The following is a 27,219-nucleotide window of genomic DNA, read 5'->3' on the forward strand; positions in this document are numbered from 1 at the left end:
AAAGTTTTTTTTTATTGCAGACGATAACAACGTTTCATTTCTACCAAAGAAATGGAGAATGTGAAGGTGCTAAATCTGTTATTTGTTACACGAAATGCGATCACTGCAAGACTTGAACCATAAATATTGCAAGTTTCAAAATAAATAGGTAGTGCTCCGCACTACTGTTATAAATAATAGCTTCACTAGTCGAAAAAGTTGTTTTCTTTTTGTTTGAAAATGTAGCCATCTGATTTATTGTCGAGAAAGCACTGTTAGCTCCTTAGGAAAGAGCCGAATAGCGAAACCGAAACTGTATATTTTGGCTGTGGCAATTGGTTATCACCATCATCATCAGAACTAGCGAGGCCAGGAGGCGAGTCAATCGGAACGTGCGTGCGCGCTTATGCGCGATTGTCCTTGCTTTCGTTCAGTTAAAACTTCAAACTAGCCGCGATTATAAGTTATAGACAATGATACGGATATGTTCTTGCGCTGTGCGATGTGGCGTAGCCAACTTTATGTCACAAATTGTGCGGCACCGTCATGTTAAAACCCGAAACCCGTTCAAGAAAGTTAAGCCGCTCGCGGTCAAGTTGGAGGAACCGGAACGAAGTGGACCATTGGAAAGCGGCTTCTCAGGCAATTACGATTTTGACGATCTGGAGGAAGATCTAGAAAATGTCCTGGAACACGTTGAACATTACTACGACCGTCATACAGAGTAAATCCTTGCTTATTAATGCGCGTGTTCGCAGCTCTGAACAGGCACGTAGTAGCGCATTTCACATACACAATGTTTTCTTATTATTTTCCAGGGAGCTCAGCTTTGAACGAAAACAAATACGAAGAGCGATCGTACGGCGGAAGTACTTCAAGGAACTATATCCACCAGAAACGAACCTACTGACATGGGCTGCAAAGCAGCAAATCCATTACCTGCACAGCCTTGACCCGTTAGAATGGACGGCTGAAAGGATCGCCGAATGTTTCCCCGTGAGCGTGCAGGGAGCAAAGGTAAGCGGCGTCGATACTTTCGATTATTTATTATTCACAAAGATTTTATCTGTGCGCAAGCGCATACTTTAGAAGATATGAAGATAACAAAGCGCGAAGTAACAGACGAATGAGTAGCTATCGAGTAGTCAGTGCGCGAGATGAGCATTATGAAAGATGTTCTAGGACGATCGTTACCTTCCATCCGATACCACTGCCTAATAATTCTCAGATGAACAGGCCTTTTGTATTTAACATATGTTATTTACCCACTGTAGGCAGATTCTTTATTGACCATAACTTCTTTGCGGAAATTGTTGAAAAATGTGAAAAAATGAACCATAAAGTTTACAGCTCTGTAACTCACTTTCACTTTTCTGTAAACTGCAGAGAGGACAAAAGAAATATACCATTACTTTGTGAATGGGACTATTGCAGAACATTCGAAAACATGTTAAGAATCTTACGTAAGCTGAAAATTTGTGTCACATTTGTGTGCTTGAGATGCTCTAATAGATTCAGTTTACACAAGTACAATATTCTTTGTGAGTGCAGAGTTATAGAGTTGTAAACTCTGTCCTTAATTTTTTTTTTTAGCTTGCTTATCTCGGCCATGTTTGTTAAAAGCTATGTGGCCACAAACCAACATTCTACGTCCTGCATTCAGAATTGAGCTTTCTCTCCTAAACGCAACTGAGCTCGTTCAAATTGGTCCAGCAGTTGGTTAATTGGAGACCTGCATTTTACATGTATTGGAGTTGGCCCTGAGCAAAAGCCTTGTCCTAACACGCGTGTAGCACTTGCAGTCCTCACCCAAAGTGTGAACATCTTCCGATAACTGGAAGTAGTGTCTACAAGATGGACGGCACTCATGGTTGGACAAATTTATACATCAGTGACCTTCCCCCACCGTCCTGAAAATTCCCTAATAGGTCAACCAAAAACATGTTGGTTTAACGTTCTATTCTTAGTTTCAGTGGGTACGACATGCCAGATTTTGTTCATTTTCCGAGTTTCTATCGGTTTACTTCCAAGGTCTGTAGCAAATGCCAGAGCAAGGCAAAATGACCTACATTTCATTGAAAAATTGTCTGATGGCCCTACGAAGTGGCAAAAATGCCAAAAGTACCCTATGCTTGGCAACACTGCGACACCTTCATTGTAACTGTCTTGCATAGTAGATGAGGTGCATTGCATTGTGTACTCACAGAAGCACTATTTCTGAATAGAAAAAGAGGTTTACAAGTGAAAAACTGAAAGCTTAGCCTGAATTACTGTGAAATAATATTGAGAATGACATTTCTGCTCTATTTAGCCCTGGGAATATGTTAAACAGAATTAACATACATATTCAGATCTAGTGAATTGAACTTGTACATAGCATTTACAGCTAGATGTACAATCTTTTGTAAAAGGCAAGCACAGCCTCTGTGGGCTGGCACAGTGCTTGCCAACACTCACCTGCTTTGAGGCTGACATTTAGCCCTGCTACCAACAAAGGCCAGAAGGCACGACTGCAAAGTGCAGGAAGTAGCACATGCCGGTTACGATTCTCACCAGGCAGTCCGTATCATTACGGACCATAGTATTACAGGGGCAGTGATAAATCCAAAGGAGCCTCTATAGTCACAGGCAATAAGATCACAAATTAGACATGCAAAAGCTTTGCCATTTTGTTGCCAGAAACGGCAACAATAGTGGACTGCCCCTTCTAGTGCTGCATAGAATTGTAACAAACATGAAGAAAACATGAATGTTTACAGTTGGCTGGCAATTGTTGCGAACAACTTGCGGTGTGTTGCTTCGCTGTTGACACTTCCTCTTCTTGCCCTCACGTGTTACTGAGCACCGATTCTTTGCAATTTACTTGCAGAAGCTGCTGAAATCCCGATTTACAACGGCGACAGATGAAAGGATAGCAGAACATGACCAACATGTACAGCTCAAGTGGAAGGCATTGAAAACAGGCAAGGCGGATGAAAAGATTTCGCCAATTACAAAAAAGCTGTACTTGGAGGGAAAGCTTCGGGAAGACCAGGCATATGGGAACAAGACGCTTCCTATGCCACATCAAGGAAGCGACACAAAGGCACTGGAGCTTTCACGTCTCTCTGCAAAGACTGGTGAATACAGCAAGCTTATTGCCCCCTACCTAAAGCTGAAGAACCCCGAGAAGAGAGTGCCCGACAGAAAATATGAACAGGCAAGGTTTGAACAAAAGTACGAGGATATTTATACAGAAGATGTAGCAGCTGCAACAACACTGAAGAGAAAAGGCAGCCAAGGAATGCATGTTAGAATAGATGAGTACAAGGCTGCAACCATGAAGAAGCCTGAGCACGATGCAAGGCACTGCATGAATTTCAGCACAGGAATGCATGCAAGCACAAGTGAACACGCTTCAGGCACAATATCAGTGCCGCTCCAGGGCAAAGACAGAACCTCGACAATAGATGGTGATACTGAACATTATGAAACATTTGAAATTCTTGAAGCTGCCAAGTATAACAGAGATGACACGATGTCACAGCGAGCCATCAGTGAGATTTCAGAGGACTATAAGTATCCAGCAGACAATGAAGTGCTGAGAAGGCATATCACAATACCATCTCATTTGAAGAACCGAGGTTCCGCTGTGCATAGGGTTGGAAAGTGCTACTATGATGAAGACGGCGAAATATTGTACAAAGTTCCTTGATACAAGTCGTGCATGTATTATAGTACTCTTTATTTTGCGGAAATATATAATTTAACTACAAAAATAATGTCTGCACATATTTTATACTTCTGCAACAGTTATTGACCTTTAAGCTGGGCTAATAGCGATGCATTTTCTTGCTTCATCTGCTTGTAGTCGGCCGTAATCCTCTCCAAATTAGCTGTGACTTTCTTCTGACTCTCCTGTTCTATTTGATCTTCCAGATCACGCATTTCCCGTGTGATCGACCCTGTTTCTTCCACTGCTTGCAAAAGCTGGTTTGAATTCTGTAAAGGAAAGACAGACATTGAAGAACTCAGAGTTAGTGTGCATTGTGGTTCACATTAAAGCTACTTTGTTGGTTACTGGGTTTAATGAAGTAATTATACAAATTTCACACATCTAGAAGTACCTGCGTATGTAGAAATAATGTCTGTTCCATAGCACGAATCACGAAATCGTTTTGTGAAACCAGTGCAATTCATTTACATTCAGACCGCACCATAGCATTACTGCCTTCTAAATTGCTTGTGGCAAAATTGTATATGTCACTTTGGTGCATTTTTTTTTTTAAAGCTGTTCATCACTTTCACAAGTGTGGTGTACCAAAGATATCTGGGCATGCTGAACTCTAATGCCCATGTCCTACCGTAACTTTGCCTAGCCAAAGCAACATATACCTAGTGTTCTGCTGGCTAGTACCTTCTTTCTCATCAGACACATGAGCAAGGCCTTGCACACAAATGGCCAACTCATGTTCACCTGCTTTTTCAGTGCCTGTCCAAAGCTCACTGCCACTGTGGTACTTTGTTTAACTAGATTCATTTCATAGTTTTATAATTACGTTGTCACATCCTATGATACTGGATCTATATTGATACTGTTACTCTGAGGAAAAAATACAAAAACATGAATTGAGTGCATAAAAACTGTACCAAGAATAATAAGTAGGTAGAATAATAAAGCGTACTACAGTCTCCTGCTCACTGTTTTCGAAGGTGTCCAGTTACTCGTACCAACGTGACACAGAGTGATGCGACAGTGCTTACACGCACAAAATCCGAGCTTCATTGTGTTCTGACGTCATTTTTTTTTTAATGCAAGGGTTAATGCCTCAGGGCATGCAGGGGTAGGTGATGTGGGCGAATAAGGATGATTAAATTAATGAAAAAAGATTTGCGGATCTAATAAAGTCCAGGAGGGATCGATAATGTGGTCCCTGTGTCCAAGCAGTGTAATGGCTAGGATTATGCAGTGAACGTCCTGCTGCTGCAAGGTGCTGGAGCTTCGTCACTTTCAACGCAGGGCAAACCCACAGCAAGTGGTGGATGTCGGCTTCAGCATTGCATGACTTGCACACTGGACACCTAGGGCAGGGATGTAACTGGCGAAAGTGCGGCCACTTCCAAGTCACAGTAGGAGTGAGGGCAACCCCGACCCGTATCCTCCGAAGCGCAAGCTCCTCTACACGGGTAAGACCGCGTGGGAGGATTACCGCACACGGGGGTACGAGAGCACATGTGCGGCATCGGATGTGCTCCTTTGTTATAAGGAGGGTGGCACCATCTAGGTGAAGGAGCTGAGGCAGTGACGTCATTTGATGTCAGCAATGCGTGGCTTGCACTATATTTCAAGCGAATGAAGAGCAATAGCTGTACCATGCCAATGTAAACAAATGCACTGGTCAGTGCTTTGGACACTCCACGGCATTTTTCAAGAGATTGTGCACTCTATAAATAAAGATACAAATGCAGAAAGCAACGTTCCACATCTGGTAGGGAGTATGCGAAGTGCTTTCTCGAGAAGTGGTAAAACACCTAAAATAGCAAGCAGCATATACGAGATCAGGGGCTAGGGCTACTGTTGATCATGTTGCACAACGTGCTGGCTCTTGCGGTGGTGGGTCGAATACGAAATGTGATTCATGGCTATTGAAATTCGCCGTTATTGTAGTTGTAACTGTTTGACAGCTCCAGAGAACTGATGCAGCTGACATTTGTCACCTGAAGACATTGTGCGAATGGTCCGGCACAGTCACGAATTAGTTGAGCATCTGCTCTTCATCGCTTTCATTCACCGCGTTGGCAGGACCAGTATGCCTTGCACGCTTTCTCCATAGGTGTTCCAAAGTGACATCATGTGAAGATGTTCGGTCGGCTGCTCGGTCAAGTTTCATTTTTGCTTATTTAATAGTAGTTTCAAATTTGTGGAACAATTCTACTATCAGACAAGTGACAGGTGGGCTCTTGGGAGCCTAAATATGCTATTACCTTGACATTGTAAAAGAAATTGCGAGAGTTGCCCTTTAATGATAATGCTACCTTCTTCAAATCAAATAATTTTGTCTCCATCCATTTCTATAAATGAAGGATATACAGAAAACAGCTATTCTAGACAGCTTGATAAAGCCTTCGCCCCTTGTTTGACAGCAGCAGCAGACAGAATCTTGCATCAGTTTAAAAGAAGAGAGCAGTACATAGTCAAAACACTACTATACAAGGGCATGATGAAACTCTGTCAACAGAGGCTATATTTGTCGGTAAGCTTATCTGTGATAGGCTTTTACTTTGTGTAAATGCTGCCCCATAGCTTAATAAAGCAGAACAAGAACAGGGGAAAACAAAGCTGACTGCATACCTCATGCACTGAAGCAAGGTATTTATAGGCTCTTCGTACAGCCTCGTCCTTCTTGGCATCCTGTGAAAGAATGCATGTATATAATCGGTGCAATGCAGGCATGCACACACAAGCATACAAAAAAAAAAAAAAAAAAAAAAAAAATCTGAGGCAGGGCTTCGTGATAGGACCAACCTTAAATATCAGCTCGTCTGTGACCGTAAAGGTTCTGTCCAGCTTCCCAGTAAGTTGGTTAATTTCCTTCTGAAGGCTCCTGGTATCTAGTAAAACCTGAAAGTAAAAAAAAGGGAAAGCATTTCATGATGATGATGATGATGCATGGGGTTTAATGGCATAAGGGCTAGGTATTGGGGGCGAGCTCCACCACTGGAGAAGCTGGCGCCACCGTTAGCGCGAAATGGCATGAGGGATCACGTGGGCACAGCGGCTGCGTCGGCTGCTGGGAAAGTGCCAAAGCGAGCTGAAGACCAAAGTTTAAAGTCCCACCTGTGTGCTGGTTCTGATTAAGTGGGCAGGTTTTCCTGCTTTGGGTGTCTGCTGGATAACACTTGAAAGCACCATAATAGGTAGTGGCAGTCTTTGAAGCCGTCCAACACGGTAGGTTACTGCTCAGTGCCGGACGTATGCAACAGAGCCCGGTGTTAGCCCTCACACATACCCGCAGAACAGGAAGCTGCGTGAAGCTTGGATTGTGAAACTGAGAACCGGCAAGCAGCCATCGGCTACAACTGGGATGGGCAGCAAGCACTTCCACGGAAGAGATTACTGCTAAGCAGTCGGGGCTGCGATGTTCGCAGTGACTAGCAGAAAGCACGTACTGAGACGCTCGCATGTGCGCGGCCCAGCTAATGTCACGAAGCTCTGGTCTATGGACATGTTGATGCTAGATACTGACAATTTCACTGGAATAGAAACTGAACGGTAAGAAGCACATTAAAAGAAGGCATGGCATGTGCTGATGTTTGTGTTCATGCAAACAATGGATAGACTGGACTGAGAAAAGGAAGCAACAGGAAATTACTTGCTGAGAAGAGCGATATAAACAAACAGTGCACTGCAACTTGATAAATGATATTAAAACGTGTAAGAATTTAGAAGAAAAGAGAAAAGATTCAATCATCACAACAGCACATCACAAGTCACTGTAGGCTTCGTAGTCCCTACAGTTATAAGGAATTATTTTTTAATAGCTCTGATAGCGGCCATGCAACAATGGTTGCTTGTGTACTATCAAATGCTCATATTCCACTGCCTAAACTCGCGGCATGGGGTGAAAAGGGCTGGCAGCGAAAGCAAAACATTGTGTGTACACATGCATGCAGAAGCGCAGCCAGCCGCTGCGAACCCGTGTGATCGCTGCATTGAGGCTTCATTCTGTTATGCTCCATTTGGTTATAGAGACAGCTTGCTATAAGCAAACATCTCGCATAGCTTGCTCTCAGCGATTGCCTACCTTTCGTGCAAGAAGCTGGTGCAGGGGGTATTCACCGTATGTATTCAGTAAAGAGATAGCGTCTGTAAACCATTCTGTGCTTTCTGTTTGGCCAAGATGATTATTTTGACAGTAAAAAAACTTCCCTCGGTTCGAAAGTAGGTACAGAAATTTCTTGGAGGGCTCCCACATGGTGTTTTTATTGAGCTCCAACAGCCAAACCTATGAGCAGAGTGCCGCATTATCCCTCATACTACGCAAGTGAGGTGCTTCCGATAGATGGAGACTCAGTAAGTCCTCGCCCCTAATAGCCAAAGCATTTCATAACGCCAGGATTTCTATTCAAGGTGCCTGCGTAACAGCTTTGCTGGATATCATGTTGCGATTCTGCAAGGTTGCACATTTCTGTTGATTTTTTAAACTATGAGCTTGTGCTTGAAATATTCAATAGCAATTCTGTAGAGGTAACTACTGCACCATGATGGACTACAAATGGGTGGTAATTAATATGCACGTCAGTGTTTTCATGCTAACTTGTTAATGAGACAATTTCTTTGCTAAAGCGTGTTCAGCAACCAGTACTGAAGCACTACTGCATTCACTTTTAAGTGATGACGAAAGAGAGGCGTTGCAATTTAGGTACCCCTCCTCCCCTCTTGCCTTTTCAACCACACAGGAGCCACCAAAAATATACAAGGTATTTGTTGTGAAACTTTCAGCAGCTGAGGCTTGCATACAGGAGACAGCATCCACTATTGTTTAGCACCTTTCAACTTGCTGCTGGTTTGCAAGTGCCTTGTACACAGTGGTGAAGTGTCGCAAGGGCTGTACTATACTTTTTGCCTTCAGCAAAGAATGTGATGGGAAGGGCATTGAAGCACAGATGGAAAGCAGACAGGATAGCACCAAATGAAGCAAAGAAATCATCTCATGACCTGGCTAAGCACAAAATGTGACATGAATAACCAACCTTTATTAAATGAAAGCCTATGTGTGCACACACACTTCACCAGTTGTGAAAAAAAAACTACATCTGTGTGCCTGTTCATGCTTACATAGTCATGCACAGGGAATAGCCGTTATGCCCTTCAATCCTGTGTGTGGAATGAGAAAGGTACACTACTCAAGGGACCGTATTATGCAGTGATTATTCTCATTTTCTATTCTTTTTGCCCTCTGTCATTGGCTGGCACGGCAAGAAGCCTTCTTTATTGCCAATATCAGCCACTTGCTGCGACAAGATGTAAGAAAAACTAATTAGAAGGAAAAGAATCCTAACATAACAGCCCCAGAATGCTACAGTATAAAATTTATGTTGCTGGTCTGCCTCCCTACATGCTTTTGCCAATTATTGGCGAAATAATTTTACATAGATTAAATTGTAAAAAATTTTGAAAAGACTGCGCCAGCAGCATGCACCTGTGATTCAACATCCTCCCACATTGTACACTTCCAAAGGTGAGGTTATTGGTAGAGCCTGCTCAAAGAACCCAAGGACCATGTAATAGACCCTTAACAGATGTTCACTGCAAATCCATCGACGGTCCTTCTAAAGAAAGCCTAAATATATGTTGTGGCATGCACATCACACACAATCAAAGAAATTGAATCATAGGTTTTAAAGGTGTACTGGCATGATATTTTTTACTCTTCATTAGTTGCGCTAAATGAAGGTTCAGGACCTCTAAGCCCAAGCAAACGTACTCGCAAGCCTCAGAGCACCATAAATAGCAATTTAACACATATAATAGCTTTTCTACAGGCCACTTTCGGTTTTGTTTATGTACTGTGAAACCCCGATGGGAGTGAAATGCAAAGATACTCATATTTATGGACACACTAAGATCCCCGAGTGGTTGAAGGTAACCAAGACCATTCCGCCCCCCCCCCCCCCCCCTATACGGTGTCTCCATAGCCTGTGTGTTGCTTCAGGACATTAAAGAAGTACTGACATAATATTTTTGATTCATTTTTAACAATCTATCGTTAAATGAAGGTCTTAGACTCCTCTAAACCGTAGAAAAAATATGCAAGCCTCGGAGCACCTTAAATAATTTAACACACCATAGCCTTTCTACAGCCAGTTTTGGTTTGGTTTCTATTTTGTTTTGATGTCATGATGCAGATGGTGGTGACATTGGAGCAGGAAATTGTAACTTTTTGACATTCACTTCGGCTCATTCGGTCACCTGCTTAGCTCCTATGTAGGCTCTCACAACGAGTAGCAGCACAGGAGATGACCGAGCGAGCCACAGAGTGTCAAAACGTCGCAATGTCCTGCTCCAATGTGACCACCTTCTGCATCATGACATTACAACAAAGCAGAAACCAAACCAAAACTGGCTGTAGAAAGGCTATTGCGTGTTAAATTATTTAAGGTGCTCCGAGGCTTGCATCTTTTTTTCTACGGTTTAGAGGAGTCTAAGACCTTCATTTAACGATAGATTCTTAAGATACGACTCAAAAATATTATGTCAGTACTCCTTTAATGTCCTGAAGCAACACACAGGTTATGAAAGACGGAACGGGGTAGAAAGGGGGGGGGGGGGGGGGGGGAAGAACCACCTGGGGCTCTTATGGTGCCCATAGATATAAATATGAATGTCTTTTGTATTTCACCTTCATTGAAATGCGACTGCAGCGTCCAGGAATTGAATCCGCAACTTTGTGCTCAGAGTTAACTTACATGTAGTTAATAGAGCCACTACTTTCTCACCTTTGCAATTTCCTCTTTCTGTTTCTTGATGTTGCCGACAATCTCGGTAATGCGTTTGGTGTAGGAAGAGCGGTTGACATCTTTGGGTAGCTTTTCATACTCGGCAACCTGAGAAAGAAAATTTGTTGTTTTTAAACACTTTAGCATCAACTTGAGCGAAATAACTTTGCAGCAAGCACATACCAACTGCTTGTGCAGCTCCTCCTTTGTGCGTGCCTGCTCAGAGATCTCCCGCATCTTGTCCTTCATGGCTTTGATTTCTTCCAACTTCTGTTGAGTCTCATTCTGGAAAGACAGACACGAACTGAGCACAACAGGATTACAATAGTTTGTATTCAAGTTGTCACATTATAGGGTCTTCTTCTTTAACGGTTATCTTGTGTTGTCAGTACCGTGGGCCTTCAGTGTGGGGAATAAATCAGGCCACAAGCAATTTCTCCTTCAGGCATGTTCTAAGCTTTGCTAAATGGTAGTGGGGCACAGCTCTTCTGACCTTATGCTCCCCCATAGAGTTTCCTACAGTTACTAGAAAGAACTTTGATGCTGTGATCGATCAGCCACCATAGGAATGATCGGTAGTACATGGATATTTGTCTGACCTTTATGCTTGGAGCTTCAGGTGTTGTCTGGGCCTAAATAACAAAGCAACTTATACTTCTTTAATGCAGAGTAATAAGATTCTGCAAGCACGCATCATCGCTGCTAATTGCAGTGGTTCAGCTTCTCCATGCATCCATGGCGTAATGGTTTCAATATAGGGCTTCTGTGTGAGAACTCGTCTGTTCGAATCCTGCTGTTGGACAATCTTAATAATGCTTATTTATAACACAGCACTTTCTTAAACATGATCACTTTGCAAACTCATGAAGCCACTGAAAGCCAGAAGGACTAAGTATAGGCAAATCCATGTATTACCCATCATTCCCGTGCTGGCTGAACTGCCCTGCTTGCAGTTCCCATAGACACCAGCGCCACAGTTCCCTCTAGTAAATGTATGAAATTCTATCCATGTGCAGCTGCATGGTCGCTGTCGTGATCCGTGAATCAGGATCATGTTTCTCGATCATGATCATAGGCTGACAGCTGCACCCTCTAGCACAGTATTCTGAAAATGCTAAAAACAAGAAGTGAAGGTAGTTCAATAAAAACATTTAAAACAATTTTATCAGCAATGGTAAGCTGCCAAATTAAAATATTGTCCAAATATAAGTGTATTTTGCAAACCTGCATTTGCAGCCAAGGCCTTATGCAGTTCTGAAAGCTGCAGATGATCAGCAGGGGATAATAACTCGATCCAGATTGTTGGAGCATGGAGCAGCAAGAGCAGTGTGATACTGGTATTACACAGACAGTCACAAAGCAAACAATACTTTAAATTTTCTTTTTTCAGTCATGTAATTCCACAACTTGGCTCAATAATATAGGTAGGTATGAAGATATATGCAGTCTTGGCACCTAGCTCATACCATTCGTACATCTAAAGAACACCTTGTAGCTTATCTTAATGTAATACCACAATCAAGCATTACAATGAAGACACGAAGAAAGATATATTCAATGTTGTCCATGTAATACAGAGAAGACATCAGAATAAGTTCACTTAACCTTGTCTACTATTAGATATGGAGGCCTGGCAACAATTCATTTTTTTCAATGAACAAGGAAACATGAAAGCTTATTATGTCAAACAAGAAAATTTATATAGCATCCTTTTCCTTGTTTATACAATAAAAGCAGCGTACAACAACAACTGCCTGAAACGTGCAAGTCATTTCAACAACAGTTCAGTTACCTGTAATAGATACTCACAAGCCGTTTGGAGCACTGTTCCTTGAGTTGGCGGTACTCTTCGATCAGAGGAGCCCTGTGCTTTTCCCACTGCATCGATAAGCTGACCAGTTTCTGAGCAGCAGCGTCTATTTTTGCCTGCAGCTTCAAGATGTTCTCATCAGCATTTGGAAGCAGAGCTAGTGCCTTGTGCTCAAGCTCGTTCTGGCTCTCGAGCTCCAACCTTTGCGACTTCTTTTTCTCTATGTCACTGCTTATCTGCAAAGCAACAGACATATTCTTAGAACTCATGAAGGATGAAGAGACATCTTAACACATTGTATAAAATAACTATTAATCATCATACTCATCCAGTGACACTGCTTATATTGCGTAAACAGAATTATGATTAGAAGATGCACTGGAAGTTCAATGCACAGCTTTGATAATGTCACCATGTTCTTTGATGAAAAGCTTTGTGTACACCCATGCTGCATTTGAAACTTTGGTTTAGGAATGAGTGTGGAACCATGCACATAAGCAGTAGCAATGGATGCCCAGTACAATTTCGTTGAGGTTCTAGAAGTAAACATTTAAGAAACAACAAAACTATGATACAAATGCAATGAGTCTTACAGCTTTGAACATACTCAAATAGGCTCGGCATAATGTAGCAATTTTTTTGCTCAATTCTATTTCTCACCGTTCACAACTAGCCAATCCCAGCAATAACTTGGGCAGAGCACTGCTCAGACCACAGACAAAAGTCAAAAAGTAATAGCATTGGAATAAGAGTTGTTACGTTATGTCAGACCTGTATTACTACACCGACGATAATACTAACCTAATAATGCTAACCTTGATAATCTGTTATTGCTTTATATTTGAAAACATGGAAAAGTTGCGTAGTAGGTAAGTAGCTTTAGTAGAAGTAAATATCTGATCTGTGTCCTATGCAACAAAGTCCTGCTCTTCTTTCCCAAAAATTTTAACTCCAGATAATTAAAATATCTGTTGAATATTTTTCAAAGTTTAGCCAATTTCAAATAATAAGGATTCATCCTGTCCTATAATACTGTGGCATATATGCATCCCCTTCAGGCACTGCATGTACCATTTTGCACACGCTTAGAAGACTACTCAATATAAAGAGAACTAATGAAAATAATTATTCTGAATAAACACATTAAATACATCTTAAGAGGCTTCTGATTAGACCTGCACTCTTAAGATTTATTAAAGGGGCCCTGACACCAAATTTCCGAGCTTGAATTACGCATTGCAAATTAAATCGTATGCATCCCGCAGCAAGCTGGCAAAATTTGGGCACATTCGGTGCAGTAAAAGATGTGTACTTCAAATTTTCTGTCACAGTTGAACCGTACAGCAGTCTATCAGCATTGTGGTGATGAAATGAATGGACACTTCTGTAAACAGCTCCCTCAGGTAGCCAAAGCTGATCACGAAAGCCATGCTTTTGTGTACTGTAAACATCAGAAGTGATCGTAGAAGCTGTAAATGCCATGGGTGCTATGTGTTTTGTCTATGCATGCGCATCTTGGCAGTCTGCTGTTTTTTATTGTGCAAGTTAAGGAACTGCAGGCACAATTCAATGGTGGCACCCTTGCTGCACCATTAGGTGCCAGAGCATGTAGAGCAAAATGTCCGGTGTGGTCTTGCACTGTTTGAAAGCAGACGCAGTCGTTGCCCCTCATTTCTTGGCGTCACACACCCCATGCCAAAATGGTGGTCGCTGTCAGTGGGAGAGGTTTGGAGGCAGCAATTTCAAACTGAAATTTCTAGTTAAAACGTGTGCCGATAGCACCGTTTTCTTGCGTGCATACTATATATAACCATAATGGGCCCTCCAGCCTCAGTTACAATGTTAAACAGAGAATAGTCGGACGACCATGTTTTGGCCCCTTTATTATGAGTCAAGTATATTAGTGAAGAGGGCTTGCAAGATAGACGTGCATGTTTAATGCGACACCGGAATGTTGTTACTGAGTGGGTTCTTTTATTTGGTTAGTTTTTGACAGTAACGATTTGCACTACGCAAACTTCAAAAGTGGCTTGCTGTTTTCTAAGCAGAATTCAGTCAGATAAAATTGGTCAATAATGTTCCAGCACCTCAAGTATTTTTTGAGTTCATGCAAAAAATTTACTTGAAGAATTCAGGTTCCAAACATGTTCTGCTGCTGCATTCTAATAATGCTGAGGGTGCAAGAAATGTTCCGTATTTATTCAAATCTAGGCTGATAGTTTTTTTTTTTTTAAATAACCATATACTAAACTCTAGGGTCAGCTTAGATTCGAGGATTAAAAAAAAAAAAAGATAACACGCCAGTTTGTAATTGAAAATGATAAATATGGTGCATAGCTAGCGCCATCTAGAAAGGTCAGTATTGCAGCCACTACTAGCCGTGCCAGTAGCCAACTGAAGTACACGAACCATAGAGTTTCATACAATAATTGCTAGAGGGAACTCTGGCGCTAGTGTCTACGGGAGCTGCAATGAGAATGGCTGAGCCAGCATGGGAATTATGGGAAGTACATGGATTTCCCTAAACTTTGTCCTCCTGGCTTAAAAACTTTGTGACATTTGTAAGCTCGTCGTTTTGAACAATGTACTGCGTAATGAATAATTAAATAAACATTACTAAACTTGTCCAACGGCAGGATTTGAGCTCAAGACCTCTGGTGCAGAAGCCTAATATTGAAACTGTTACGCCACGGATGCATGCATAGACAAGCGATGTGAAACTCCTTATGAATTTATCGTGTGCAAGCCAGTACCTTGAGACAGTGGCGTGTTTCGATTTGGCCACCTCGACAAGCTCAATCATTCCAATTAGTAGAATTATGCGTGTTTGCAGCATCTTCTGCACTTAGAAAAGTATAGAGTGCTCGGAAATTTACGACAATGAAGGCATATGAAGCATAATAAACAAAGCCACAAGAACGTCTTAATCCCCAAGCACGACGATCAGACAAACCCACGTACTTCCCATCATCCCCATGGTGGGTCAACGACTGCAGTGCCAGAGTTCCCTCAGTATATTGTAGGAAACTATGACACAAATGACGTCACCATTTTGTCCTGTGTCGTATCGGCGTGTGGTGTGGCGTTATCGTAATGGCACCAAACAGACGATGCCACAAACGAAAAGTTGTGCTAGCCGCAGAAGCATCGTCAAACGTTCAAGCTGGGCAGAACTTCAGCATCGATAAGAAAAATGCCCATCGTTGGAGAGGGCAATGGGAGACGCTTTATGCGTGTGCCGCAACAAGGAGATGACAGCGATAAGGAAATTAAGCGCGCAATAACAGAGAGGAGCTATATGAGCCGTGTTGCACTGTCTGCACATGCATGGGCGCGCAGACACAAGCTTGCACGCATCCGGATGCACACAAGGCTAGCAGCGATGATGATGTAGAGTGAGCTTGGCATGTTCATATTAAATAAATGCTGTTTTCATTTTGTGAACGCCCTCCTCACATTTTTGTTCGGCTTACATTCGAGGTAAGTTTTTTTATATTTTTTCTGGCTTCGGACATTCAAGGGTCGGCTTAGAATCAGGGCTGGCCTAGGTTCGAGTAAATACGGTACTTAAAAAAAGATCAGGAAGTTTCGCTCGAACATTGAAGCATTTAAAATGGCAGCAAAATTTAGCACTGTGTTGCAGCTCCTCAGACAGTGTTTTAAGAATACACAGGGGCAACATGTTGGCAGTGACACAGCACACAAGGAAACTTCTGCTGCGCAGTGGAAACAGTGCCCTGGCAGCTATCAGGAATCTCATAATGCTGGCACAAGGAGGTGCACCATAACGAGCACTGCAGGCATTGCACTTCAATGGCGCACAAGATGAGACAGAGGGAAAGCCGTCAGTGTTCTTAGCTTGAAGTGCACTGTTCATTCTGCTGAGACCACTCTATGCACCACGGTGTGGTATGCAGAGCAGAAATGCTAGTGTTTGTGTGCACAACACTCATGCCAGAACTGGAAGGCAGAACGCAGCACAGCTGATTGAGCAGAGCATGAGGGTGTGTCCATTTGGCTCCATGGTTTTACAGAATAACGCACTCTGTGTCACTCACGTATCCAAAGACCTAAACACAGCAGGCTCCATGTGCCCGGATGTTACACCGTAACGTGACAGTGTTGCAGTGGTCTAAGAAGGGATATCTCTACAACCAGTATTTTGATGAGGGTGACTTGTCTTCATCAGGGCCCTGATGAAGACAAGTTTCCTGGTCAAATAATGGCTCCACAATCAGCCTTTGTTTGACCAGTGCTGATTATTGACGATTAGAACAGACAGTCAGGAGCAGTGCACTGTCGGTCACATTCATGTGCACCCCTCCCCGACACTTTAAATTGCACTTCCTTTTAGTACACACAGGACAAGTTTAGTACAGTTTACTCTTAAAAGGAAACACCTAGCAGGTAATAAAGCCAATATAACTGAAACAGTTCTACTTTATTGAGAGTGGAAAAAAATAAAGGTAGGGACCTGATGCGATGCATTAAGCTGGCACATACGAATCAAGAAATAGTCTGCATTATTTTAGCTCTTTTCATAGTTTGCAAGTGCACTTCTCTGCACTGCACTTTTCGCCCAACTTATCGTGGCACCGGTCATTGTTCAAATGAAGTCAAAGTGCTAACCGCACTTGCAAACATTGTCCCTTACACATGGTTTTATCACGAAAGCCATGTCTCTATATTTTCAATTTCATAATGCAAGCAAACTGCGTTTGTATAAGCTGTTTGTAAAAATTCATGTGCTGCCATTAGTTGGGCAAACTGCCCCACAGGAAAGCTAGCTTTACAATTATAAAAATGGTTTGTTCAGCTGCAGTTGGTAGCAAGGTATGAAATGAGCATTCTCTTTAACAGCGGACTGTGCTGTACACGTACGTGGCATATGTACAGAAGGCACCCAACGTACCTGCTGCAAAGCCGCTGACACCTCCTTTTCTTGAACTTCAAGCTGACTAATGACTTCAGAAATGCTTTCCAGTTGGCTCTGCATTTGTTTAACCTTGGCCTCGGTCTCTTCCTCTGAACTCTGCTTCTGAAGTTCCAGCTGGGACCCGGATGTTTGCCTTGGCTCTTCATCCTACAGGTGAAGCCGTTTTTTAATGAATGCAATGCCATGCTTCGTCTCCTTCAGGCGCAGTGTGAACAATTGTGCGCAACAAAATAGTGCATGATGAGCTAAAGCACACATGAAAATGATGATATTTAAAGTGTGTTGCATACACCTTTAAATAATTCTGGGTAGAGCTATTCTGCTAGTTTTAATAATACACATAAACTGTATTAGTAAAACGTGTTGCACGGTAAACAGCTGCGTGTTTTGCTTTCGGTGACAGTATGTCACGTAGTGGGTTCACTTTTTTTTCATTCTTTTTCATAGTGTTTTAGATTGAGCATATTTTTCAAGTGGCTGGATAAGTGCTATCCAAGTATGCTAGACATGAAATAGTTTATGTTGTCATGTCTAGTATTCCAGTAGAGAGTTCTTGCGTGGAGTCCACATTCTGTAAATGTGACAACACTCACTGAAAAATTGAGAAATTGAAGCATCCATTCTGCAGCTGTATGCTTTCTATAATACTAATTTTCGATGGGCAGAATTAATTGCCACTTTAAAGGGTTTATTATCTCTCTCTTAGCCTTCGTGAAGCTGTTTGGCTTACCAGGAGGAAGACAATACCTTATTTCTTTCATTGTTTTGCAATTATGGGCCATTTTCAAGCACTGGAAAATTGCAAGGCATACTTTCGAACTGCCAAGTTTCACGAAAATATTATGAAGTGAGTGTGTGTGTGTGTGTGTGTAATACATGTGCATGCACCATCTGTATTTTGAAATTGAAAGAGCTAAATAGCAGAAAAATGTGGCCAGCATACCTTTGTAAACTGCAGCTTCTCTGTTCTTGTAAACTTTGATTCCCTAGCGGTTGCGGGTTTATTGCTTGTGGAGGAAAGGGATGCCAGAAGCTTTGACACATCTACCCGGGACTGCTCTGATGAGAGCAAAGACTGCTGGAATGCGTCAGCCACTCGTTTTTGGATACGTTCTTTCTTTCGCTGCCTGTGTTCCTGTTGGAACATGCAGAGAAAACCACTTAATCCAAACATTTCATTTATGTGGTTTTGCCCACAAAAATTCAAACGAACAATGTGAAGAGACATGTTAAACACACGTGGAAACTTCCAAGATTGTCTGCTAAAGATACATTATTTTATATGACCCTCGTGATTTGTTATCTGGTACAAATGTCAAAGGACCATGGGTTTATTGGAACATGCAGACGAAACCATTTAATCCAAACATTTCACTTGCACGGTTTTGCCCACAAAAATTCAAACGAACAATGTGGAGAGGTGTGTTAAACACAAGTGCAAACTTCCAAGTTTGTCTGCTAAAGATACATTATTTTGTATGATGCTCGTGATATAATATCTGGTACAAATGTTAAAGAACCATAGGTTTAGCAAGTAAAGTTCAATATCCTAGCACCCATAATTTGCGTCCTGGATTTGAATGGTGCTGACAGTACTTGTGAGTGCATGACAAATGCAATTGCCTATGCTTACACTGTGCAGCTGAAGGCACAAGAGAATATTCAGTTTTTGGAAGACTCCCATGGTCCATAAACTTTTGTTCCCTATGGAGCTTTGTGGAGAGATACTGAGATATCAAGAATAAAATAAACAAGAACTTGGGGGAAAAGCAAAGAAATAAAGAAGAAAAAAAGGCAGCATAAGAAAGCAAGAAAGACTGCATCCTGAACATGTTTGATGGAGACCATTCAGATGACAAACATGCCGAGATTTGCACTTTGATCAAACGTTTCCCGCTACAAGATTAGAATGCTGACCAAAGTTTGTAACTGTACACTGCAAACAAACACCAGAACACTAATTTTCAAGCAAGAAATTCCCACCTCTTTGAGTAGAAAGGCAGAAGTGCAGCATATTCCACAGACAAATTTTGCTAATCTACATGTTACAGTCAAACTCCTTTATTATGAAGTGCTCGGTACCTCCAAAATCTTTCATTATACAGATCACTTGTTGTCAAGGTCACGCGCTGTAGCTCATTTTTTTATGCACAATTTGTCTGAGAACTTGCGACTGCAGCCAACCTTACCGCACCAGGGTTTACAGCATGTTCCCTGGCAAAATGCAGGCACTACGCAAAGCAAAGATGTAGCTCATTTCACTGGTGTAGAATTTCACTGGTGTATCCCTTGCCATCAAAAACCTTCGTTCACTTACAGCATCTTCATCACTGTCACATTCGTTGCTATTTGCGTCCTTCCAGCCTTATGTGCCTTTCGAGACGTCGCCGGCTGTCAGTTATGCTAACATTACATCGTCATCAACTACGACGTATTCGTCAGCCGTTGCACCCACTGATGCATTACAAAATGTAGCGTATGAGTCAAGCGGTTTCTGGAGTAGTGCAGCAGGACTACTTCTGATATCAGCACACTCGTCAAATATGCTGCTGCAAGAGTACAGAGCCCAGCTTCGCGGTGTCTTCGGAGGGCAACACATCACTGCTATGTGGAATTCCTTATAGAACAACAAATGAGCCATCGGGGATGCCTAAATTCAATTGTTCTACTGGTCTTCGTTGTAGAGGAGTTCACAATACACATCAAATATAGAAGGTCAGCCAGGATATAATCAATCGTTTCTTACAAAGGTAACTTCGCTGTAGAGGGGTTTAAAGTAGAGGTGTTCAACTGTACATCCAGTATAGTACTAGTAATTACCTGTTGTGAGCCTTTTGAGAGCAACCCAGCTTGGTGCAGTTCAGCTTCTTGGTCTTGCATGGCAGCTGCTGAAGCTGCATTGACTTCGAATACTGAAGCAGCGAGCATTCTTGTATCCAAAGCTTGCTTCCACAGTGGCTCTGTCAGGCCACCTGGGCAGAACAATAAATGCTTTGACCAATTTTAATGCTGACATTTTAAAAAGCTTTTTTTTCTTGTTGCCTTGGCTCATGTTATCACTTACGTAAGTTCCATTAACTGGATGACAAGATATAGTTTTGCTCATAGCAGATATAAATGCAATCCTTCATTAGAAAGTTCATTAAAGTTTTGGCTTTGAAAGCCGTGCCTTACACTGGCAACTACAAGGTTACTCACTCTTACCGTTTTAAAATCGAACAATGGTGTAAATAGTGGGAAATATTAGCAGAATAAATTGTTTCCTCCTTGAGCCTACATGCCTTGACTACAGAAAACAAGGCATATCAAAATTGGCATACTACAAAATTGTGGTAAATATTTTATAATCACAGACACGTATATTCATTAGAATTTTGCCAGTGTGTTCCTTGTTTGTATGCCTTCCTGGTTATAATTTCATTGAAACCTATCCCCATGACACAGTGTGTTAGCATATTATGCTTTCTAGCTATTGCTTCCTATTTCTGCACAACCCTTTGTTGTGTTGGTTTTTCAACTTGGGGCTGTGTTTCGTAAAGAAATTTTCCTCTAATCCTATTCATTGTTTGCCATTACTCTTGCAGAGTATCTGATCAAAGTGATAGCAGAAGGTTCGAGCAAACCAATGATAAGGGGCAAAAGGAACCATCACAAAACAATACCCCCGGATTGCAGCATTATCTCATGGCATTTAGAACCTATCTTAATGGGCATTTTTCGTCACCGGTAATGATAAAAAGATCTAGCACAGAGTAGTATAATTTTTTTCAAGAAACAGTAGCAAAAAGATGATTAAACCAAATAAACATACTTTTATATCTGCTGCCACATGTACATGGGAACAAGTTGAAGCAGTTGAAGCAAAATTATTTTGTACATTGCTTCTGGCCTAGTTTTGAAAAGGACAGGATTGACACAGGGTCTGAGGAGGCTGGATGCATTTTGTAAGACCACAGCATACACCTCTCATTCATATAGCTTGCCAGCAAGTTCTCGTACTACGTTTCTCCCAGTTCACAACATGATTAACTTCCGTGCTAATGGAACTGTACATACTTCCTTGCATTTGTGTTTGAGGGCCCCATATTTCATTTTACCGTATGTTCTTATATGATTTCGAGAGTTTACACGGTGGTTAAACACCGAAGGACATTCTTCGTGGAAATGATAAACTGCCACACAATGCAAAAAAAATACATTTCATATTGTACATGATCAAGGGATCCCTCCACTGGTAATGTATACTGGTACTGATCTTTCTTGGTAGAGCTAATCACACAATGTCGCACCAAAGCGAATAATAAATGAACACTGCAATATCAATGATGATCTCATATTACCAGGGCGCTCTCCAGGAAGGGTCAGTTTGCATGTTCTTAGCGTGCTTGAATCACTGTAGTCCTGAAATGCAAAATGCAAAACAAATGATCCACTAAAGCTTTAATCCTCAAATAAAAGAAAGTGTAATCAGCAGAAATTCATTGTTTAAACACTAGTGAAAGGTTCTATAACATTTCCTGCAAAGCTGTGGTCACATTTTTGTTGAATTCTTTCAGCAATATCAATTTCAGTGCATGGCGACTGGCTTCCAGAGAAAGCGAATGTGGCAGAAGAAGGAACCTGCGGGATTGAATGCACGTTGCATTAGCATTATCTTCAAACTGCATTTTTGTTGAGTGCAGTGACGGAATAGAGGAAGCAAAACTTTCATCAATAAATATCTACTATTGCAGTGATGCTCTGTGCTGGGTACTGCTGACAGTTGCTAAAGCTAGGGGCCCTGCAGACTTACCAAACTATGGTAGGTCTAAGGTTGGAATGAGCTAACTGTACTTTCCCTGCACAGATTTAATTCAAGCTTCAGAATCCACTCAAGGCAGCAATAAGGTTGATCATGCACATATTCTGTGCATCCCCAACTCGTGAATCGAGCCAAACTTGCAAACAGTGCATCCCATCTTCAATTCTCCCAGCATATCAACAGAGTATAAGTGCAGCTTTTTCTGACATACACCTATCTTGTAAAAAAAACGCTTGAACATCACTACCACAGAACCGCAAACAGTCAGTGACTGTTAAAGCAATTATGTCACCTAAGACTTCCAGTCAATCCTGCCAATTTCAGCGCTGTGTTCTTCGATGCAACAAGGGCAACATCTCAACGTCCGCTGTTGACCTGCCACTTTAACATGTTGCCTATACACTTATATCTTCCATTGAAACTGACTTGTTCCAAAAGAAGAGTAGAAAATACGGTTCCAGAAGGGCTTCAAATTCTCCACTGAAATTCAGCAAGAACGGTTTCATCTCTCCTTTTTTTCCTTGTTGTGCTGTCTAGACCACTGACCTTTCTGCTACTGAAGTGCTAAACTGACCATTTGAATTATTTATTGGGTTTGTGGAATTTAACAACCCAAAGCAGCACATGAGCTAGGAGGTAAGCTGTGGTGGAGGGCTTTTGAGCACCTACAGTTCCAACTAAACCTAATGCTAAGCAAGTTTGTGCAGTCCACTCCCATGACATTGATTCTGTAACAGCTGGGAACCAGAATGACAATTTTAGAAAGCCATATCTACTGAGCAAACCATTTCATCCAAGCCACACATCATCTACTTGTACCTGACTTATACAGTTATACTGCAGTGTATATGACAAAATGTCATACTGACCCGCGCGCGTGCGCACACACACACACACACACACACACACACACACACACACACACACACACACACACAGAACGCATAAAGAAACTTACCTCTTTCCACCAATGGCCTCCTTTCCAGCGGACACCACTCCTCTTGCAATAGTTTGGAAGCCAAGGTGCTTTCAACTGCCTAGCAATTTGCTCCGATATTGACCTTGAAATCAAAGCTGCTGTCCCTGGATTGCACAAAATATGAACCAGAATAACTAAGTCAATCGTAAAATAATCAATAAATTACAATATAAGCATTCAGAACAGGCTCCTCCCACAAGAAAGTGTTGTGTCTCAACATTTCCCTAGCATTTTACCAAAAAAGTAGCTTCGTTAGGGAATAACATAAGCACAAAAAGGGGACACTTTAGTGGCGTAGCAACAATCACCACTCCACTGCTGTTCACCACAAACACAAAAAATTAAGGTTGGCAAGATCAACAGTGTGGGTGAAGTGCCTAGAAATTAGCTTCACCAACGGACTGTACGGAGAAGCCAGAGTTATGAACTACTGTGGTTTATTGAAAGCTATTTCTACATAATAGAAATAGTTTTGCGTTGCCACAAGCCAATCAGAATGCGGAGGGTATGGGGGGTATAGAATACGTAGCGCTTTGTATATACAGCGTACTGTAACATGCAAGAGTAGGTCGAGCGGCGGCACGGTGCGCACTTTCCTGTAAAGCGAAAAGCATCGGTGGCACTACAATCAAACTATATATTCCTGCACCGACGCTCATGATGATAGCGGAAAATGTTCAAATTATGTGGTCCAGTCAATGCGGTAACAATTTCCGGGTCACTATATGTCACTGCAGACCCAGAGTGCTGCAAATCGACCCTTGGCTGGTATAATGTAAAACGAGTTATAACTCAATTAGTTTTTATTCCAAATCCACCATTAGCCCTTCATGATAGGTCAAGATGGCTCAGGCCTCGCCCATTAGGGCACAGAAACAGAGTGGAATAGTCTTTGTTATACCCACCCTGGGAACAGAGAGGCCCACCTGCTGAGCCCGCTGCAGTGCGCGCCTCCCGAATGTCTAGTTCGCTCGCAGTGCCCTCAGCCTACTTTTTATTGTTTTGCGTCTCAGCTAGGCAGCGCTGCGCCGCTCAGCCCACTTAACCGTATTCTAGTGATATAGGCTCCTTGATTGTAGAACACTCTAAATACAGCCACCCTGGCCATTCCGACAGAAGCAACGACAGCAGGGAGGGGCCGCGCATGCGCCGGCTACTTGCCAGAAGTGCCTAAAAGTTCAGCATTATAAGCACGAAAATTACGAGAAACTGTGTGGGTGGGTGCCGTCGCATGGTGTGCAAAATGTGAATGGCTGCACTCTTTTAGAGTGCAGTTTTCAGGTGCCCGTTCCTACGGTGAGCATCAGCGTCATCCCTCGGTGTCCTCGTAACCGAGTGAACAAGAACAGCAAAAAAAAAAAAAGAAAAAAAATTAGAAAGCGAATCTGCAGGGCGGATGAAAAACGGCGATAGCGAAAAGAGTGCAAGGAGGAAAGCAGAGGAGGAGGGCGTGGCGAAAGCATGAGAAGAAAAGTGTAGTGGTACGCAAGAGACGGGCTGTTCAGTGGCAATGGCTACGGGCTCGCACCAGAGTAGTGTGCGTCGTCTGAATGGAAACAAAGCGCTGCATGATTGGAGGTCTGTCTGCAGCGCCTGCTGTGAACTGTGTCCACACGACACCCACGCGTCACCCATGTGCTGCCTCTTGCGATCTCCCAATTAGCATGGCAGTCGCGTCGTACTTTGCTCCATTTGCAACGTGCCGCACGAGGCCGATTGTCTGCGCCAGTCAATATATCGCGAAATGAAAACACGTATGCAGCTGCGCTCAAATTTCGCATTAGAAAGTACTGTAATCATCAGTTAATTTTTTCGGAGAACGAACCCGCTCGCTGTTTGCAACCACTGCTGGAGCACATATGCCGAAGCCGTTCTGGCGCAGGAATTTGTTTTGTATCAAAATGGCACAATTGGCGCAGGAGTCCCACACCTGAGGACTGATTGAAAAACTCAACATAAATATTTTGGAATCCACCAAAAATCGGAGTGCATGTTTCATTTCTTCAGACTATGCATGCAAATCTAGTGTATTATGTATTTAAACTTTTGGACCTCCCAACTCTTTTCTCCATGCCCAAAATCTGTCCCGTATACTTCTCATTCATAAGATCTATCACAAACAATTAAAACTTCTTCTTCCAGGGCCATCTTATGTATTAAACAGAACTGATCACTGGCATAAAGTACACATGCCATTCCCCCATATAGAGCTATTCCATGACTCTTGTTCCCAAAACATTTGACAAATCGCACCACCTGCCCATCTGTGTTGCTGAACTGACTGATGTAGTTGCATTTAAGGCTTTAGTTGAAGTTGAACATTATTTATATTCTTAGCAGCTGCACTGTATTGTTCTTGTAATACTTATCTGTCACCCACTCCCTTCTGTAATGCCTCTGGGCCTTATTTTAATCAAATAAATATCCCAAAGCAATACAGCAGATACCAGACACCACAGTAAGAACTCTGGATCAGTCTGTCTACCTGATGCTCTTTAATGTGTATGCAAAGCCTGTAGCACGAAACATATTTGCATAGAAATGCTGCAGCTGGTAGTTGAACCCACAACCTCGTACTCGGCAGCAAAACATTATAGCCACTAAGACACCAGTGTGGTTTAACAGATCAGACATCACCCCTGAAAACAGACGTTCAAAAAACAAACTTGTGCAAGATAGCGCCCCAGGATGGTCAAATGGCTGGTGCACATATATACATCCCCCATTAGACACTCTTCTGACAAACACAGTTCAAAGTCCAACATTGCAGTGAGCACTCTGTGTTTAGTGAAAGACAATGGTACCTTTCAATGTTAGGCTATACAAGTGCAAGTGGTGAAGATGTCTTAAGATTATTTCACAGCTCTTGTGTTGTCCATACCTTATATTGTAACCGGCATCCTTGCCTGATCATTGTGCGTGTAAGGAAATGCAAGCAAGTCAAATGACAATTATTGTTGTGAGGTAAATATACACCCCAAAGGGTGCAACTGTTTTATGAGTGTACAAGTACAAACTGGAGTAATTGATGGTTCATAAAAACTTAATCAGCGACTGCCGGTGAATGCAAGCAGACAATATCTGAAAATGAATGAATGCAGTAATAAATGCCATAGTACTAGCTAGTCTGTAGCTGATAATGCCATAGGCCAGCACAATCAGAGTGCAAACAAGACAGTGGTTCACAAGACGAGTGTAACCTGAATTAAGCGAGAACAGTGGCTGAACAAGGGGTGTTTCAAGCTAGAGCCAACATTTTGACAGAGGTTTAAGACAAGTTGACAACTTGATGAAGACAAGTCTCTTGTCGAAATGTTAATAAATACACTCATTTGCACCCTCTGCTGGGTTGAGGGCATTAGTAGTTTTGAGTGTAAAGGCGAGTGCCACTATGTGCAAAGAGATGCAAGTGTGAGTGTGTGCCTGAATAAAATATTGTTCAACAAATATAGCTTTTTTCTTTCTTTTTATCGTCTAATTTCGCCGGGGCACGGATAAAAGATGCGCTCGACAATAGCCACATTTTGCAACAGCTTACCGAGTTGCTGGTCTACAGCCTTCTCACTTTCCTTGGGTAATTTCTCGAAGAGGAACATGAATATCCTCCTCATCTCCGCCTCATTCGAATACAGGAAGGTCTGATAGCCAAGGTCTCCTTTGAATCCCAGCTCCTAAGGATGTGCAGATGTACAGTGCGTCAGTTTCTGTACAGTCGACCCGGCCACCATTCAACAAAAACTGTGGTAACGACTTACGCTGCAAGCATTCGCTAATGTCATGCCCAAGTTATAGCGCTCAACCATGTTTGTAGATATGTGCAGGGGAAGCTCTCTTTCTGGAGAAATCAAGCGAAGGCAGCGCACCACAGCTTCAACAGTTATTTCTGTGGTAAACTGCTTGAGCGATACAACGTCTTCATCAAACTCGCTGAAAAACAAGATAGGAAAAACAATAACAGAAACCAGCCGTCAAATTACGTCTACAAGCAGACATGGGCAAGGAGCCGATGAGATCTGATATGACAGTTACAACAATCTCCGGCAGATCCATGCACAAATTGAGCGCGGTTAGCATCGCTACTTACCATCCGATCTGGCGCAGCGCATGAATTATTATCTGGTCCACTTCTTCCATCGTTATTTCAACAGTGTGTCGAAAGCAACAAAGGACTCCACTACCAGGTAGCAGAGGCACGCCTTCCCGTCACGAGAGTTTCCCGTACCTTAAGATGCGGT

General features: G+C 42.3%; 2 protein-coding genes across 2 annotated transcripts; one reads left to right on the plus strand and one right to left on the minus strand.

Moving 5' to 3' along the window:
* Positions 1-332: 332 nt before the first annotated feature.
* Positions 333-3,740, plus strand: LOC126536957 (uncharacterized). Its single transcript, XM_050184034.2, has 3 exons — positions 333-703; positions 798-996; positions 2,849-3,740. Exons 1-3 carry the CDS (start codon positions 453-455, stop codon positions 3,671-3,673), a joined length of 1,275 nt encoding a protein of 424 aa, XP_050039991.1. The 5' UTR covers positions 333-452; the 3' UTR covers positions 3,674-3,740.
* LOC126536951 (coiled-coil domain-containing protein 22 homolog) lies at positions 3,685-27,209 on the minus strand. The gene is made up of 14 exons (XM_050184028.3): positions 27,069-27,209; positions 26,740-26,911; positions 26,523-26,655; positions 22,964-23,088; positions 21,545-21,605; positions 20,025-20,176; positions 18,148-18,339; positions 17,181-17,351; positions 12,268-12,504; positions 10,642-10,743; positions 10,459-10,566; positions 6,485-6,580; positions 6,311-6,370; positions 3,685-3,960 (listed from the first exon to the last, which is right to left on the minus strand). The coding sequence occupies exons 1-14, from the start codon at positions 27,116-27,118 to the stop codon at positions 3,772-3,774; spliced, it is 1,848 nt and encodes a 615-aa protein (XP_050039985.1). The 5' UTR covers positions 27,119-27,209; the 3' UTR covers positions 3,685-3,771.
* Positions 27,210-27,219: the final 10 nt, after the last annotated feature.

Source organism: Dermacentor andersoni, chromosome 4 (assembly GCF_023375885.2).
Source record: "Dermacentor andersoni chromosome 4, qqDerAnde1_hic_scaffold, whole genome shotgun sequence".
NCBI lineage: Eukaryota > Metazoa > Arthropoda > Arachnida > Ixodida > Ixodidae > Dermacentor > Dermacentor andersoni.

What these genes read in the sequence shown, in the direction of transcription:
- LOC126536957 (XM_050184034.2), top strand. Translation starts at nt 453, where the DNA reads ATGATACGGATATGTTCTTGCGCTGTGCGATGTGGCGTAGCCAACTTT. An exon ending in TACTACGACCGTCATACAGA is followed by an intron (nt 704 to 797) that starts GTAAATCCTTGC and finishes ATTATTTTCCAG; the next exon opens with GGAGCTCAGCTTTGAACGAA. An exon ending in TGAGCGTGCAGGGAGCAAAG is followed by an intron (nt 997 to 2,848) that starts GTAAGCGGCGTC and finishes ATTTACTTGCAG; the next exon opens with AAGCTGCTGAAATCCCGATT.
- LOC126536951 (XM_050184028.3), bottom strand. Translation starts at nt 27,118, where the DNA reads ATGGAAGAAGTGGACCAGATAATAATTCATGCGCTGCGCCAGATCGGA. An exon ending in CATTAGCGAATGCTTGCAGC is followed by an intron (nt 26,656 to 26,739) that starts GTAAGTCGTTAC and finishes GCACATCCTTAG; the next exon opens with GAGCTGGGATTCAAAGGAGA. An exon ending in AGGAGCTGCACAAGCAGTTG is followed by an intron (nt 10,567 to 10,641) that starts GTATGTGCTTGC and finishes TTTCTTTCTCAG; the next exon opens with GTTGCCGAGTATGAAAAGCT.